Here is a 14,073-nt window from a genome sequence, read left to right on the forward strand (position 1 = left end):
TAGTACACATTAACCATTTTCTTTGCTTTCCATGTTTTCTTACATATATTATTTTATAAAAGTAGTTTTACTAACTTACTGATTTCTTTGCTTATTGTTCTTTCTTAAATTTGCATCTTCCTCTTGGGTTCAGTTTTCTTCATATTTTCCCTCAGTTTTGAAAATTGAAAGTTTTAATAACTGCAGTAAAGTTCAAAATTCACCCCAAGTTTTGAATTATTCATAATTTCTTTGAAGTTTGGGGGGATTTTTAAGAGCTGACTGTCTTGTGGGATATTAAGAAATAAAGCATTTGAATTCTTTTTGTTTATTTAAGATTCTGAAGACAATCCTCAGACTTTGCTTTTTTCTGCAACTTGCCCACAGTGGGTATACAAAGTTGCAAAAAAATATATGAAATCCAGATATGAACAGGTTGACCTTGTTGGGAAAATGACTCAAAAGGCTGCAACTACTGTGGAAGTAAGTAGCTTTCCATTATGATAGATTTTAGCTTTTAGTTGGTGTTTTGAAATTTGTTGAAGTTAAATGTATGTTTTTTGGTACCAATTCAGGCCAAATCTTTTGTTTTTGGTCCTTAGTCAATAAGATGCCTAGGTATTTCTATGGTCTAAGACTGAGGAGCAGAGTTAAATAGGGGAACAAGTTTGTGAACAGGCAAGTCCTAACAGGGGAGAGATACATATATCCATAGAGACAGATTTAAAGTATGTAGAATGTGAGAAGTGAGGTGACTGATCACAGTTTGCTGGTGTTGGGATAATATATTAAAGCTTAGGTGGAATAAAGATCCTCATTTCATACCCTGTACCAACCGTATTCACCAATATTTAAAAAAATTAAGCCATATAATAATTTACAGCAGTTTGTAGATCATTATTTGATTTCAGGGAGGGAAGGCTTTTCTAGACATAAAGTAGAAGACACCATAAAGGAAAAGCTTTATAATTTTGACTCTATGAAAATTTAAACTTGTAGTATATTTTTTTAAGAGAATTAAGGTAATATTTGCATTATTTTTGACAAGTATGTATCACATAGGAGAAGGCAATGGCACGCCATTCCAGTATACTTGCCTGGAAAATTCCATGGATGGAGGAGCCTGGTGGGCTGCAGTCCATGGGGTCGCTAGGAGTCGCACACGACTGAGCGACTTCACTTTCACTTTTCCCTTTCATGCATTGGAGAAGGGAATGGCCACCCACTCCAGTGTTCTTGCCTGGAGAATCCCAGGGACGGGGGAGCCTGGTGTGCTGCCATCTCTGGGGTCACACAGAGTCGGACACGACTGAAGTGACTTAGCATAGCATAGCATAGCATGTATCACATATGTCACCTTTACATTTGATAGATGTACATACATGTGTACGTAGATTAAAATAGTCCAGATGAGCAAGAGTATGATCTATAAACACAACATAATGGCTAAAAAGAATTTGAGTGATAAAAACCAGATTACAAAATTCTAAGTACAGAATCGTACTATTTTAAAAGATACACAAATAATCCTAAATAGATTCTTTAGATATTTATAGGTGGATAGGTGGGAAGGATAAGCATCAAACTAATACTGATGATTACTTCTGGGAAAGAAGAGCTCTTTAAAAACAAAAACACAAAGTTACCATCACAGTAGAAAAAAACAATTTTTAAAAATATCTTTAAATAGCTAGTGTTCACATTATCCTATTTGTCCTTTTTTTGGTAAGTAGTACGTTTGAATATGGATTCACATAAGATCTTTATATTGCTACTGGTTTATATGTGTTTTAATTTTTTTTTTTTAATTCTTGTGTTGAATGTTTGTTTATTCACTGTATCTTTTTCTTTTTAAAAACTGAAATATAGTTGATATGCAATATTATGTTAGTTTCAGGTGTACTAAATAGTGATCTGATATTTGCATATGTTATGAAATGATCACCACAATAAATCTGATAACCATCTGTTCCCATACTAAGTTGTTGCAATATTTTTGACTGTATTCCTTATGCTGTATATTGCATCCCTGTGGTGTATTTATTTTAGAACTAGAAGTTTTTACCTGTCAATCCCTGTCACAAGTCCCCCCCCCCCGCCACTTTGCACTTCAAAACAGTACCACTGTTTTGTATTTTGTATCTATGTTTCTGTTTTCATTTTTTTTGTGTTTTGTTTTTTAGGATTCCACATATAAATGAGATCATACAGTATTTGTCTTTCTCTGTCTGATATTTTCTAGATTCATCCATGTAGTTGAAAATGGCAAGGTTTCATTTTCTTATTTGTCACTGAGTAATATTCCATCGTATATATCTTTATTCATTCATCTATTAAATCTTTTAAATATAGTTTCCTCTGTCCCTTCTTTGCAGTTTTTAATTGAATAAAAAATTGTCTTTCAAGTTTCCCATAGTTTCAGTTTGCTGATTTGCAACTCTGGTGTTAGTTAACATGTTCCTCTGCTTTAATTTTCCTGTGAGTTGATGGTTAGATTGTCAGGCTTGATGAGATTCAGGATCTTTTTATTTTTATTTATTTGTTAGGTTGGTGTAGACGTAATTACGGTTTGGGACTGTGAATTTTAAATCAATAAAACTAGGTTCAAACATATCTTTATTAATTAAAATAAGAACCATTACAATCAGCACATTTTTGCCAACAAGAAATAAGTTTGCTTATTCTTCTAGCATAAAAATCCATGCTTTGGGATTCAGCGAAATCTTGGAAAGCATTTTCTTCTTCCTGCTGATTGTGGAAGCGTTTTCCCTACAAAAAAGTTGTCAAGATGCTTGAAGAAGTGGTAGTCAGTGGCAAGAGGTCAGGTGAATGTGGCAGATGAAGCAAAACTTCATAGTTCAACTTTTGAAGTGTTGGTCATGCAATGTGCAGTCGGGTGTTGTCATGGAGAAGAATTGGACCCCTTCTTTTGACCAATGCTGGTGGCAGGGGTTGCAGTTTTCAGTGCTTCTCATCAATTTGTTGAGCATACTTCTCAGATGTAATGATTTTGCCAGGATTCAGAAAGCTATAGTGGATAAGATGGGCAGCAGACCACCAAACAATGACCGTGATCTTTTGGTGCAAGTTTGGCTTTGGGAAGTGCCTTGGAGCTTCTTCTCAGTCCAACTACCAAGCTGATCGTCACTGGTTGTCATATAAAATCCACTTTTCATTGCATGTCATAATCCAATTGCAGAGAAGGCAATGGCACCCCACTCCAGTACTCTTGCCTGGAAAATCCCATGGACAGAGGATCCTGGTGGGCTGCAGTCCATGGGGTCGCTAAGAGTCAGACACGACTGAGCGACTTCACTTTCACTTTTCACTTTCCTGCATTGGAGAAGGAAATGGCAACCCACTCCAGTGTTCTTGCCTGGAGAATCCCAGGGACGGGGGAGCCTGGTGGGCTGCTGTCTATGGGGTCGCACAGAGTTGGACACGACTGAAGTGACTTAGCAGCAGCAGCAGCAGCAGCATAATCCAATCGAGAAATGGTTCGTTATTTGTTCCGTAGAATAAGGGAAGACAACACTTCAAAATGATGATTTAAAAAAAATTTTTGGTCAGCTCATGAGGCATCCACTTATCAAGCTTTTTCACCTTTCCAGTTTGTTTCAAAAGCCAAACAACCGTAGAATGGTCAACTTTTGAGTTCTTCTGCAACCTGTTGTGCAGTTGTAAGAGGATCAGGTTTGATAATCCTCTCAATTGGTTGTTGCCAACTTCCGATGGCCAGCCACTATGCTCCTCATCTTCAGGGCTCTTGTCTCCTTTTCAAAACTACTTGAACCACTACGACACTGTATGTTCATTAGCAGTTCCTGGGCCAAATGTGTTGCTGATGTTGTGAGTTGTCTCTGCTGTTGTATGACCCATTTTGAACTCAAATAAGAAAATTACTCGAATTTGCTATTTTGTGTAACATCATTTCCATAGTATAAAATAAGTGATAAGTTATTAGCAAAAAAACCCCCATAAAGCGAGAAATGCACAGTAAAATAATGTATAAGATAACCTCATTTAGAATGTTGTCCAATATCAAATGGCAAATATCAACAGTGCAAAAACCATTATTACTTTGCACCAACCTGATATTTTAAAAATTTATTTATAGCTGTGCTGGGTCATCGTTGCTGCATGGGTTTTTCTCTAGTTGCAGCAAGTAGGGGCTTCTCTCTAGTTGTGGTATACGGCTTCTCATTGTGATGGCTTCTCTTGTTGCAGAACTCTGGCTCTAGGGCACGCAAGGTTCCGTAGTCGTGGCACGTGAGCTCTGTAGTTAGTAGCTCTGGGGCTCTAGAGCACAAGCTCAATAGTTGGGGTGCACTTGATGTGGGATCTTCCTGGATCAGGGATTGAACCCTGGTGTCCTGCATTGGCAGGAATATTTTTTTACTGCTGAGCCACCAGGGAAGCCCTGCTTTTTTATTTTTATTTTTGAGAGGTGGAGAGGAAGAAGCAAGACTTTGATTTACCTGGTACAGATGATTCTTAATTTTCTTCTTTGTGCTTGTCTGTGTTTTCCATGTGTTCAATAATTAATTGTTTTAAACAATTTTATTGAGATATAGTATGTTAAAATGTATGGATTTAAAATGTTACAGTAGATTTTTCCTCAACATTTTATCATGAAGATTTTCAAACACTGAAAGCTGAGAGAATTTTATAGTGAACACCCATGTACCCATCAGCTAGATTCTGCCAATAATATTTTGCTGTATTTGCTTATTGCTTGTCTACTCATCCCTTATATCTATCTGATTTTTTAATTTACTTCAAATTACAGAAATCGTATACTTCCCTGTAAGTTGTTTTTGTCTTTTGGCTGTACTGTGCCACTTGCAGGATCTTAGTTGAGGGATTGAACCCTTGCCCTCAGCAGTGAAAGCTTGGAGTTCTAACCACTGGACTGACATTGAATTCCCTCCCCATAAGTATTTTAGTGTGCATATCTTTAGCTAGATTTCAATATTTACATGTAATTTTTTAAATTGAGGTAAAGTTTGCATAGCTAAAATTAAACACTTTGAAGTGTGCAGTTCAGAGTCATTTAGTACATTCATGGTATTACACAACCATTGCTTCTATTTACTTCCAAAACACTTCATTACCTGAAAAGGAAATCCTGTAGCTGTTAAGCAGTCACTGTCCATTCCCACCTTATCCTAGCCCCAGGCAGCCACCAATCTTCTTTCTGTTTCTATGGATTTACTTCTTCTGGATATTTCATATAAATGTAATCATTACAACACGTGGCTTTTTTGTGTTGGACTTCTTTGACTTAGCATGTTTTTGAGGTTCATCCACCTAATATTTACAGTTTTTAAGATAAGATTTACATACAACAAAATGCAAGATTTTAAGTGTACATTTGCTTCATTTTGGTAGAGTCATGCATGTGTGCAACCCAAACCCCTATCAAAATAAAGAATATTATACCATCATCACAGAAAGTTCCCTCTGCCTCTGCCCATTCCCCTTTCAGAGGCAAACCACTGTTGTGTGTTTTCCATCATAGATTAGTTTTGCCTGTTCTAAAACTTTATATAAATGGAATCGTATTGTGTGTACCTTTCTGTAAGGCTTCATTCACCTAGGATACGTTTTGAGACTCATCTATATTGTTGTATAGATCAGTAGCTGATTCCTTTTACCTGCTGAATAGGATTCCGCTGTATAAGTGTACTACAATTTGCCTATCGTTTCACTTGTTGATGGCTGTTTTAAAGTGGCATCGGGGAGTATCATTGTCTTATTGTGTTCCAGGAAGACCAATTCTTGAACAAATAGAAATAAATGTAGACAAGAAATCTTTTCAATAATTTGAATGAAGCAGATATTTGGTATTTTCTTTCCTCAAAGCATTTGGCCATCCAGTGCCACTGGTCTCAGAGGCCAGCAGTTATTGGAGATGTCCTTCAAGTCTACAGTGGGTCTGAAGGGAGGGCTATTATCTTCTGTGAGACCAAAAAGAATGTAACTGAAATGGCCATGAATCCACACATAAAACAGGTAAGTCTTTTTTCATGATTTCTTTAATTGAGATTATAGATTATGAATCACTAGGTAAAAAAGTCATGTCCTTTGTAGTCTAGGTTTGATTGTCATTCTTAGAGTTGAGTCTAATTCAGAAAGATGTTAGAGCCAGCCTGTCATGATCTGTTAAGTCAGGATAGAATTCTGTCAGTTTTTTTTTTTAATATAAGATTTCTAAATCCTCTTGCAACTGTTTATTTATTTGGCTATGCTGGATCTTAGTTGCAGCATGTGAGATCTTTAGTTGCAGCATATGGGATCTAGTTCCCTGCCCAGAAATTGGCATGTGGAGTCTTAGCTGCTTGACCACCAGGAAAATCCTGAATTCTATCCATTTTCATCAGAAGTTTGCTTCAGTTCAGTTCAGTCGCTCAGTCATGTCTGACTCTTTGCCACCCCATGAATCACAGCACGCCAGGCCTCCCTGTCCATCCTCATCCACCGGAGTTCACTCAAACTCCCATCCATCAAGTCGGTGATTCCATCCAGCCATCTCATCCTCTGTCATCCCCTTTTCCTCCTGCCCCCAATCCCTCCCAGCATCACAGTCTTTTCCAATGAGTCAACTCTTCACATGAGGTGGCCAAAGTACTGGAGTTTCAGCTTTAGCATCATTCCTTCCAAAGAACACCCAGGACTGATTTCCTTTAGAATGGACTGGTTGGATCTCCTTGCAGTCCAAGGGACTCTCAAGAGTCTCCTCCAACACCACAGTTCAAAAGCATCAATTCTTCGGCACTCACCTTTCTTCACAGTCCAACTCTCACCTCCATACATGACCACTGGAAAAACCATAGCCTTGACTAGATGGACCTTTGTTGGCAAAGTAATGTCTCTGCTTTTCAATATGCTATCTAGGTTGGTCATAACTTTTCTTCCAGGGAATGAGCGTCTTTTAATTTCATGGCTGCAATCACCATCTGCAGTGATTTTGGAGCCCAGAAAAATAAAGTCTGACACTGTTTCCACTGTTTCCCCATCTATTTCCCATGAAGTGATGGGATCGGATGCCATGATCTTAGTTTTCTGAATGTTGAGCTTTAAGCCAACTTTTTCACTCTCCTCTTTCAGTTTCATCAAGAGGCTTTTTAGTTCCTCTTCACTTTCTGCCATAAGGGGGGTGTCATCTGCATATCTGAGGTTATTGATATTTCTCCTGGCAGTCTTGATTCCAGCTTGTGCTTCTTCCAGCCCAGCGTTTCTCATGATGTACTCTGCATAGTAGTTAAATAAGCAGAGTGACAATATACAGCCTTGACGTACTCGTTTTCCTATTTGGAAGTTTTCTTAAGACTTTGCAAATGTGATCTTGAAAACACAGAAGAGTGAAACAAGATGAGTTTCTATGGATAAGAGTGGGTAATGTTGTAGAGTTGTGTATAAGTTGAAACGCAAATATTTACTGAGTGAATGGGTCAGAACACTAAATCCTTATGTCTTTTTTAAGTTTTTATAACAGAAAATTTCAAACTTATCTAAGACATATACAGAAGTTGACAGTGTAATGAGCCCCTGTGTATTCGTTTTTCAGCTGCAACAATTATTTTATCCAAATGCCCCCTCACTTCTTGTGCTTGAATTATTCTGATGCAAATGCTAGACAACATGTTATTATACCCAGAAATATTTGGGTATGTATTTCTAAAATAAAAGGGTTATTTTTTTCAAAACTCACAATACTGTTAATGACATCTAAAAAATTAATATCTTCAAATATCAGTCTTCAAATTCTCAATGTCCTCATGCATACATGCTTTGTTTTTTCTTTTATGGCTTGTTTTTTTTTTTTTTAATCTGAATCCAAATAAGTGATTTCATTAAATCTCTTCAATACATGGATTCCTCTATTTCTTCTATAGCTTTTTAAATTATTTAAGAAACCAAGTTTTCATGAGTGATACCATTTAACAGAAAGCAGTATGCTGCTGTTTTCTGTATTTCCTGTAAATTGAGGTTGGTTGGTTTGTGCAAATTTATTTCACAGATGATATACTTCCATCAGGAGATATGTAATATCTAGTTCTTTTTCCTTTTTATGATTTTAACCTATATTGATAACACCATTGGCCTTGTGTCAATGTCTCTTCAGTCATTTTTGCTGTCACTTAGTATCTAGAAGATTCCCAAGTAAGGGCTCATGATTCACTTTTCACTCTCATGCATTGGAGAAGGAAATGGCAACCCACTGCAGTGTTCTTGCCTGGAGAATCCCAGGGACAGAGGAGCCTGGTAGGCTGCCGTCTCAGGTCGCACAGAGTCGGACACGACTGAAGCGACTTAGTATTGGTAGTATTGATGATAGCTTGTTTGTAACTTTAAAATCATTTTGGTTGGATTTAAAATTCTTGGTTTACCTTTTCCTTCAGTATCTTACATATGTTTTCCATTGGAATAAAGCCTACTATAAAAAGTCTGATGCCAGTCTGATTTTTTTCCTGTTATAAGTGATTGATTAAGTTTTTTTGCCTGAATACAAGTGTTTTTTCCTTTTCCTTTAAAAATCAGTAGTTACACTAGAATATATTTCGGTGTTGTTCACTTTTTATGAATGCACAGTGCATATAATTTGTAGTTTCAAATGTATGTATTTTTAAATGTCAACAAAATTTCTTGAATTCTAATTTTTCTGGTATTTGGTTTGTCTGATTGCTTTGGTTTTTTCCTTCAAGGACTCCTGTTATACATATGTTGGCTCTTTTTCCCTCTCTTCTTTATCACTTGATAACAAATTTTTTAATCTTTATTTAAATTTTCAAACTTTTCAAAATTAAGGTATCATTTGTTGTGTTCAATCGGTCTTGTATTCCTTCCGGTGTAGTCTTCATTTGTGAAAAGTCTTTGCCTTTTATTTCTACTTCTTTGAGTCATTTCATCCCATATTTTACTTTTTCTCATTCTGATTTTTCTTGTTCTCTCATGTATCAATATTTAAAAATTTTCTTTTAGCTCATTCAGAAATATAATATATACTCTTTATCTGTTTTGCAGGCATTCCTTTCTAGAGCTCTTTCATTGTTTTGGTGAATATTTTTATTTGTTCCATTATAATTACTTTCTATAGTATTTAACCATAACCTGTTCTGTTGCTCATTTTTAGATGGGATTAATCTTTTCAAACTTTTGATGGGGAGCTATGGGTCAGAATAGTTTTCTCGCTTCACAGGTCTAGAGCTGCCATTTTTATTTTTGATAGTATTTAAGAATACAGTCTACAAAGTATATCTCAATAAAGCTTTTTAAAAAAAGTCTCCCACTTTTTGAGCTCTGATTGACTTTCCCTTCACTTTCATCTGAGTCATCTCTTTCCTTTGCTTCTGGGATCCCTGTCATCCTCAGTTTGAATTTTAGGTCCAATAATTTCTTAGTGCAGGGCTTTGTCCCTTCAAAGAAGCATTGGTTTGTTAGTTTGAGAGTTCATTTGGGCCCAGACTGTTTCAGGCTTTTTCAGCAAAATTTCTTGAATTCTAATTTTTTTGGTATTTGGTTTCACACTTTACCTCTGGCTCCTCATGATCACCCTTAAATGTTTAAGAATTCTACCAGTTTCAACTGACTTTCTCAAATTATGCTTTCCCCATTATGCTTTCTAGGGAGTATCTATGTGTTCTTAGGGCTAGCAAACCCCTCCCCCACCCCAGTAGGTTTTTGTCTCTACCTGCTTATGTTTGGAAACCATGAAAATACCTTGTCACTAAATTTTGTCATAGATGTTTGTGGAAAAGTATATTTGCTTTTGACTTTAAAAAAAAGTATCTTTTCTTGAAACAGTTCTCCTAACTTGGGTTCCATGATATCACACAGGTTTTCTTACTTCTTCCCTGGTTAATCTTTCCCAACTTTGTTGAAGTCTTTTTATATTCTTACTTGCACTTTTTTTTTTTTTTTTTATAACAACTGATGATCGATTTATTAAAAAGGTTGATTTAGGCATCAGCAATGGTGACTTCCACCTCGACTCCCGGCTCAATACTGATGGAAGTGATCTGCTTGACAATTTCAGAAGGACTGTGCAGGTCAATGAGTCGCTTGTGGATCCTCATTTGGAATCGATCCCAAGTCTTAGAACCTTCACCACAAGGAGTTTTCCTCGTAGTTATTCTCAGAGTCTTGGTAGGCATCCGAACTGGTCCTTTCACTTTGAGATTCTTTTCCTTCGCGCCTCTGATCAGGTCAGCACACACCTTCTCCAGAGACTTCACGTTGCGGCTGGTGAGGGTGATCCTAATCCGGTGATGGCCACCTCTGGCTCCATGGGAGTCTTGCCGGTGTCTTTAAAGGCCATGGCTGCGGCGTGGCTTCCTGACCGACTTGTTCCTCGGCGAGAGTGAACAGCAGTGAGTCAGGAGCAGGAGCGGGCGGCACAAAAGTCTGCAGCAGCCGCGACCGCGTCTTCCTCTTACTTGCACTTTAAATACTGGCATTCCTCACAGTTCTACTTCTGTAATTGTTCTCACTTATTAACATGTTCTTTCTGTGTATAATGTTTAGTTGCACTTTGGAGTCAGAACACGATATAAATTCCAATTGTGTTATTTCCTGGCTCTGTAACCTGGGGCAAATCACTTCATATTTCACTGCCCATGTTCCCATTTTAAAAATTGGTATTAATTTTTTAATATACTTTTAAGACAAAATAAGGTGTTTATTCAGTGCTTTTCTTATAACAAGCAGTCAATAAGTACAGAAATACAGACGTATAGGTGTGGAATTCCCTGGTGGTCTAGTGGTTAGGACTAAGTATTGTTAAATAGATAAATATAACTAATCACTCCTATTGTGAAGTAGTGAAAGTCACTCAGCCGTGTCTGACTCTTGGGACCCCATGGACTGTAGCCCACAAGGTTCCTCTGTCCATGGGATTTTCCAGGCAAGAATACTGGAGTGGGTTGCCATTTCCTTCTCCAAAGGTGATCAGCTTAAGTCAGGTTTAAATCCCTTATGTGTTTACCGATGGCATTTTGTTGATGCTGATCACCACAGTTCTTTCTCTGAACTACCATACTACAATGCCCTGTAATTTTTTTTTTTTTAAAGGAGGCGGGTGTTTAAAAATGGACTCATTTGTTGGTTTTTTAAGACAATTCCGCATAATGTTACTAGTGAGCTAATGATGGAATTCAGCTTGCCACCCCCCAGGCCACTCTTCAAAGCAAGCTGCTTTATAGAACTTTCCCAATTGTGCTAGAAATTTGGAGTTAACTAGCAACAAGCCTGAAAATTTGGTTACGTATATAAGTACAAAGCTGGATCATCAAATCCCTGTTCTGGCCCTCAACCCAGTGCATTTCAACTAAGGCGTCATCTACCTCCTTCTTAACGTTTATCAGACACTTGAATAAGTAACGTCCAGCCACTCCTTGGAGATGGTTCCCTTTTTCAGACACTGGGCTGCTGAAGGGCTCAGGAGCCTCGTGGTCCTGGGCTCCATTACTAGAGCCTTTACAACCTTCCAGAACCTACATGTCCCCCTTTTCCTCACTCCTTTCTTCCTCCATGGGTTCTGGGTTTTCCTCCTGGGAAAGCGAGTCCTGGCTGGGGCCGTGGCCCCCCACAGTGGCAGACTCGCCTTCTGGTGAAGCAGGACCCCCGAGGGCACTCTCCTGGGGGCCCTGGGCAACATCCTGACTACTGCCAGACTCTTTGGGGGCAGACTTTTTCTCTTCCAAGGCTTCGATCACGTTCTTGGGAGCTAGGGGCACTTCTCTCAGTTGTCTCACTCGGTCTCTTTTCTTCCTCCTTAAGTGAATCCAGGAGTTTTCTAGGGCTGTTAGGAAAAGGCTGATTTCTCCTTTCCACAGGAAACTCATTTATGCTGGACCTTTAGATCAGTGAGGATTTTTTCAATCCATGTTGTCACAACCACGATGCCTTCCACCGTCTCAGGGCCCAGAGATGGTGCTTTGAGGGCTAGTTCTTTCATCACAGACCCGAGGACTACAAACGTAATGGGCTTCCTTGGCTTCTCTAGTTTTCTTCACTTACTGGGTGGTAATGGTACTGTTAGTCATCATAAAAACTCCAAGCCAAAGCCCATCTCATTGTCTGACCCTGGCAGAATTCAGTATTGGTGACTTTAGGAACCGCTTGTATGTGAAGTTCTTCCTTCAGAGGAGCCAGGCTGCATTTTTTTCCCCAGCATACAGCTATACCATCTTAATCTTTTTTTAAGCTGTAAACTGTCGTGGATGATCCTTTTAACAAACTCTAATTCACCTCCTTCTGCCATGATCTCTGTGCTTCCTCCTGTATTTACAGAACTGGGTGGGGGTCTTCGAGGATTTCGAGAAGTCACTCAGAATTCACTCCCTTGGCTTCCAACTGATTGGCAAAAAAGGGAGGGTTGCACACGCAAAAGTCATAAATTATCTCAGATTCTTCTTTAAGAGCATCCATCAGGAGTGTCTTCTGTGGTACTTTAACTACTTTTATAAGATCAGATAAGTGGCTCCAGTCATATGTGTATATGCTATTTGTTTATAAACTTCTTTTTATAATACAATTTTACAGTAGCTATTAAAATGTTAAATGTTTATAATTTTTGACCTAGGAATTCAACTTCTAGACATGTAATCTACTGAAATTATACATATACTGAGGGATCTGGAGATACAGTACAAGGTTATTCACTATAGCCTTGTTTCTAAAGGTGAAAGTTTGGATCCTACCCAAATGTTCATTAGTAGGGTATTGCTAAAATACATGATACTGGGAATTTCCTGGCAATCCAGTGGTTAGCACTCAGAGCTTTCACTGCTGAGGCTGGGCTGAGTCCCTGGTGGGGAAACTAAGATTGCATGTGTCGCAGCCAGAAAGAAAAGAAGATACTGTAGCCATATGAAGAAATTGTATGTAGTTTTAAAAAATTAAGTAGATGTGTATCTATGGCTAAGATACAACAAATTTAGAAGGTAGGTTGTAAAACCATACATATATAGTATAATCTCTCTTTTTTAAGTTATTTATTTGGCTGCACTAGGTCTTCGTTGTAGCATGTGGGATCTTTAGTGTGGCTTGTGAACACTTAGTTGTAGCATGTGGGATCTAGTTCCCTGAGAAATCAAACCTAGGCTGCATACATTGAAAGTGCAGAGTCTTAGCCACTGGACCAGCAGGGAAGTCCCAGTATAATCCCATCTTTATAAATTCATAAAATTATATGCTAGGATTTGTGAGGTGTGTGTATTTAAAAAATAGTGTGTGGAGGAATATTTACTGAACTGTTAGCAGTTACTTATTAGGAGACTGATATTAAGGAAAGCTTTTGCATTTTATGCTAAACGTTTTTCTGCATTGTTTGATTTTTAAAAACAATAAGCATGTATTTTTATAATTACCAGATTTAGAAACAACAACAAAAAGAGGAAGGACTTCCCTTTTTGTTGGTCCAGTGGTTAAGACTCCACACTTGCACTCCAGGGGTGCAGGTTCAATCCCTGGTGGAGAACTACGATCCCGCATGCTGCACGGTGTGGCCAAATAAATAAAAACAGCAACAAAAAGAGCACAGACTACATAGTATCTGGATGCTGTCACTGCTAACTATGTGCTATCCACTTACTTTTCCTTTTTTTCCAAATAGAATGCCCAGTGTTTACATGGGGACATCGCTCAGTCACAAAGAGAAATTACACTGAAAGGCTTCAGAGAGGGTAGTTTTAAAGTTTTGGTGGCAACCAACGTGGCTGCCCGTGGTTTGGACATTCCTGAGGTTGACCTGGTGATTCAGAGTTCACCTCCGCAGGTAGGAAATGAGTGTTTTTTCCCACCAATTTTATTGAAAAATAATTCACATACCTCACTGTGTAAGTTTAAGCCATAATAGCACTATGCTTTGCTTTATATATGTTGTGAATTGATGCCCACAATAGGTTCAACTACCACCCACCTTCTCATATAGGTATAAAAGAAGAAAGGAATTATCTTTTAATTGAAAGTCTATATCTTTTGACCACCTCCCTTCATTTCTCCTCCCCACCACCCTCTGTTTCTATGGGTTTAGTTTTTTTATTTGTTGTTGTTTAGATTCCATATGTAAGTGAGATCATACAGTATTTG

The 14,073-nt window shown here is 38.1% G+C and overlaps 1 protein-coding gene and 2 pseudogenes across 3 annotated transcripts in view; 1 reads left to right on the forward strand and 2 right to left on the reverse strand.

Moving 5' to 3' along the window:
- Window positions 1–14,073, forward strand: part of DDX50 (DExD-box helicase 50) — a 34,324-nt gene that overhangs the window by 10,376 nt on the left and 9,875 nt on the right. For all 3 annotated transcript variants that reach the window (XM_055591459.1, XM_055591453.1, XM_055591461.1), the window contains 3 exons: window positions 317–462; window positions 5,845–5,994; window positions 13,598–13,759. In XM_055591459.1, coding sequence (XP_055447434.1) covers window positions 317–462; window positions 5,845–5,994; window positions 13,598–13,759 — 458 coding nt within the window. The remainder of the gene's footprint in view (window positions 1–316; window positions 463–5,844; window positions 5,995–13,597; window positions 13,760–14,073) is intronic.
- Window positions 9,891–10,408, reverse strand: LOC129659968 (40S ribosomal protein S20-like; annotated as a pseudogene).
- LOC129641228 (RNA N6-adenosine-methyltransferase METTL16-like) lies at window positions 11,214–13,532 on the reverse strand (annotated as a pseudogene).

The sequence above is a fragment of the Bubalus kerabau genome, chromosome 1 (assembly GCF_029407905.1).
Source record: "Bubalus kerabau isolate K-KA32 ecotype Philippines breed swamp buffalo chromosome 1, PCC_UOA_SB_1v2, whole genome shotgun sequence".
Taxonomy (NCBI): domain Eukaryota; kingdom Metazoa; phylum Chordata; class Mammalia; order Artiodactyla; family Bovidae; genus Bubalus; species Bubalus kerabau.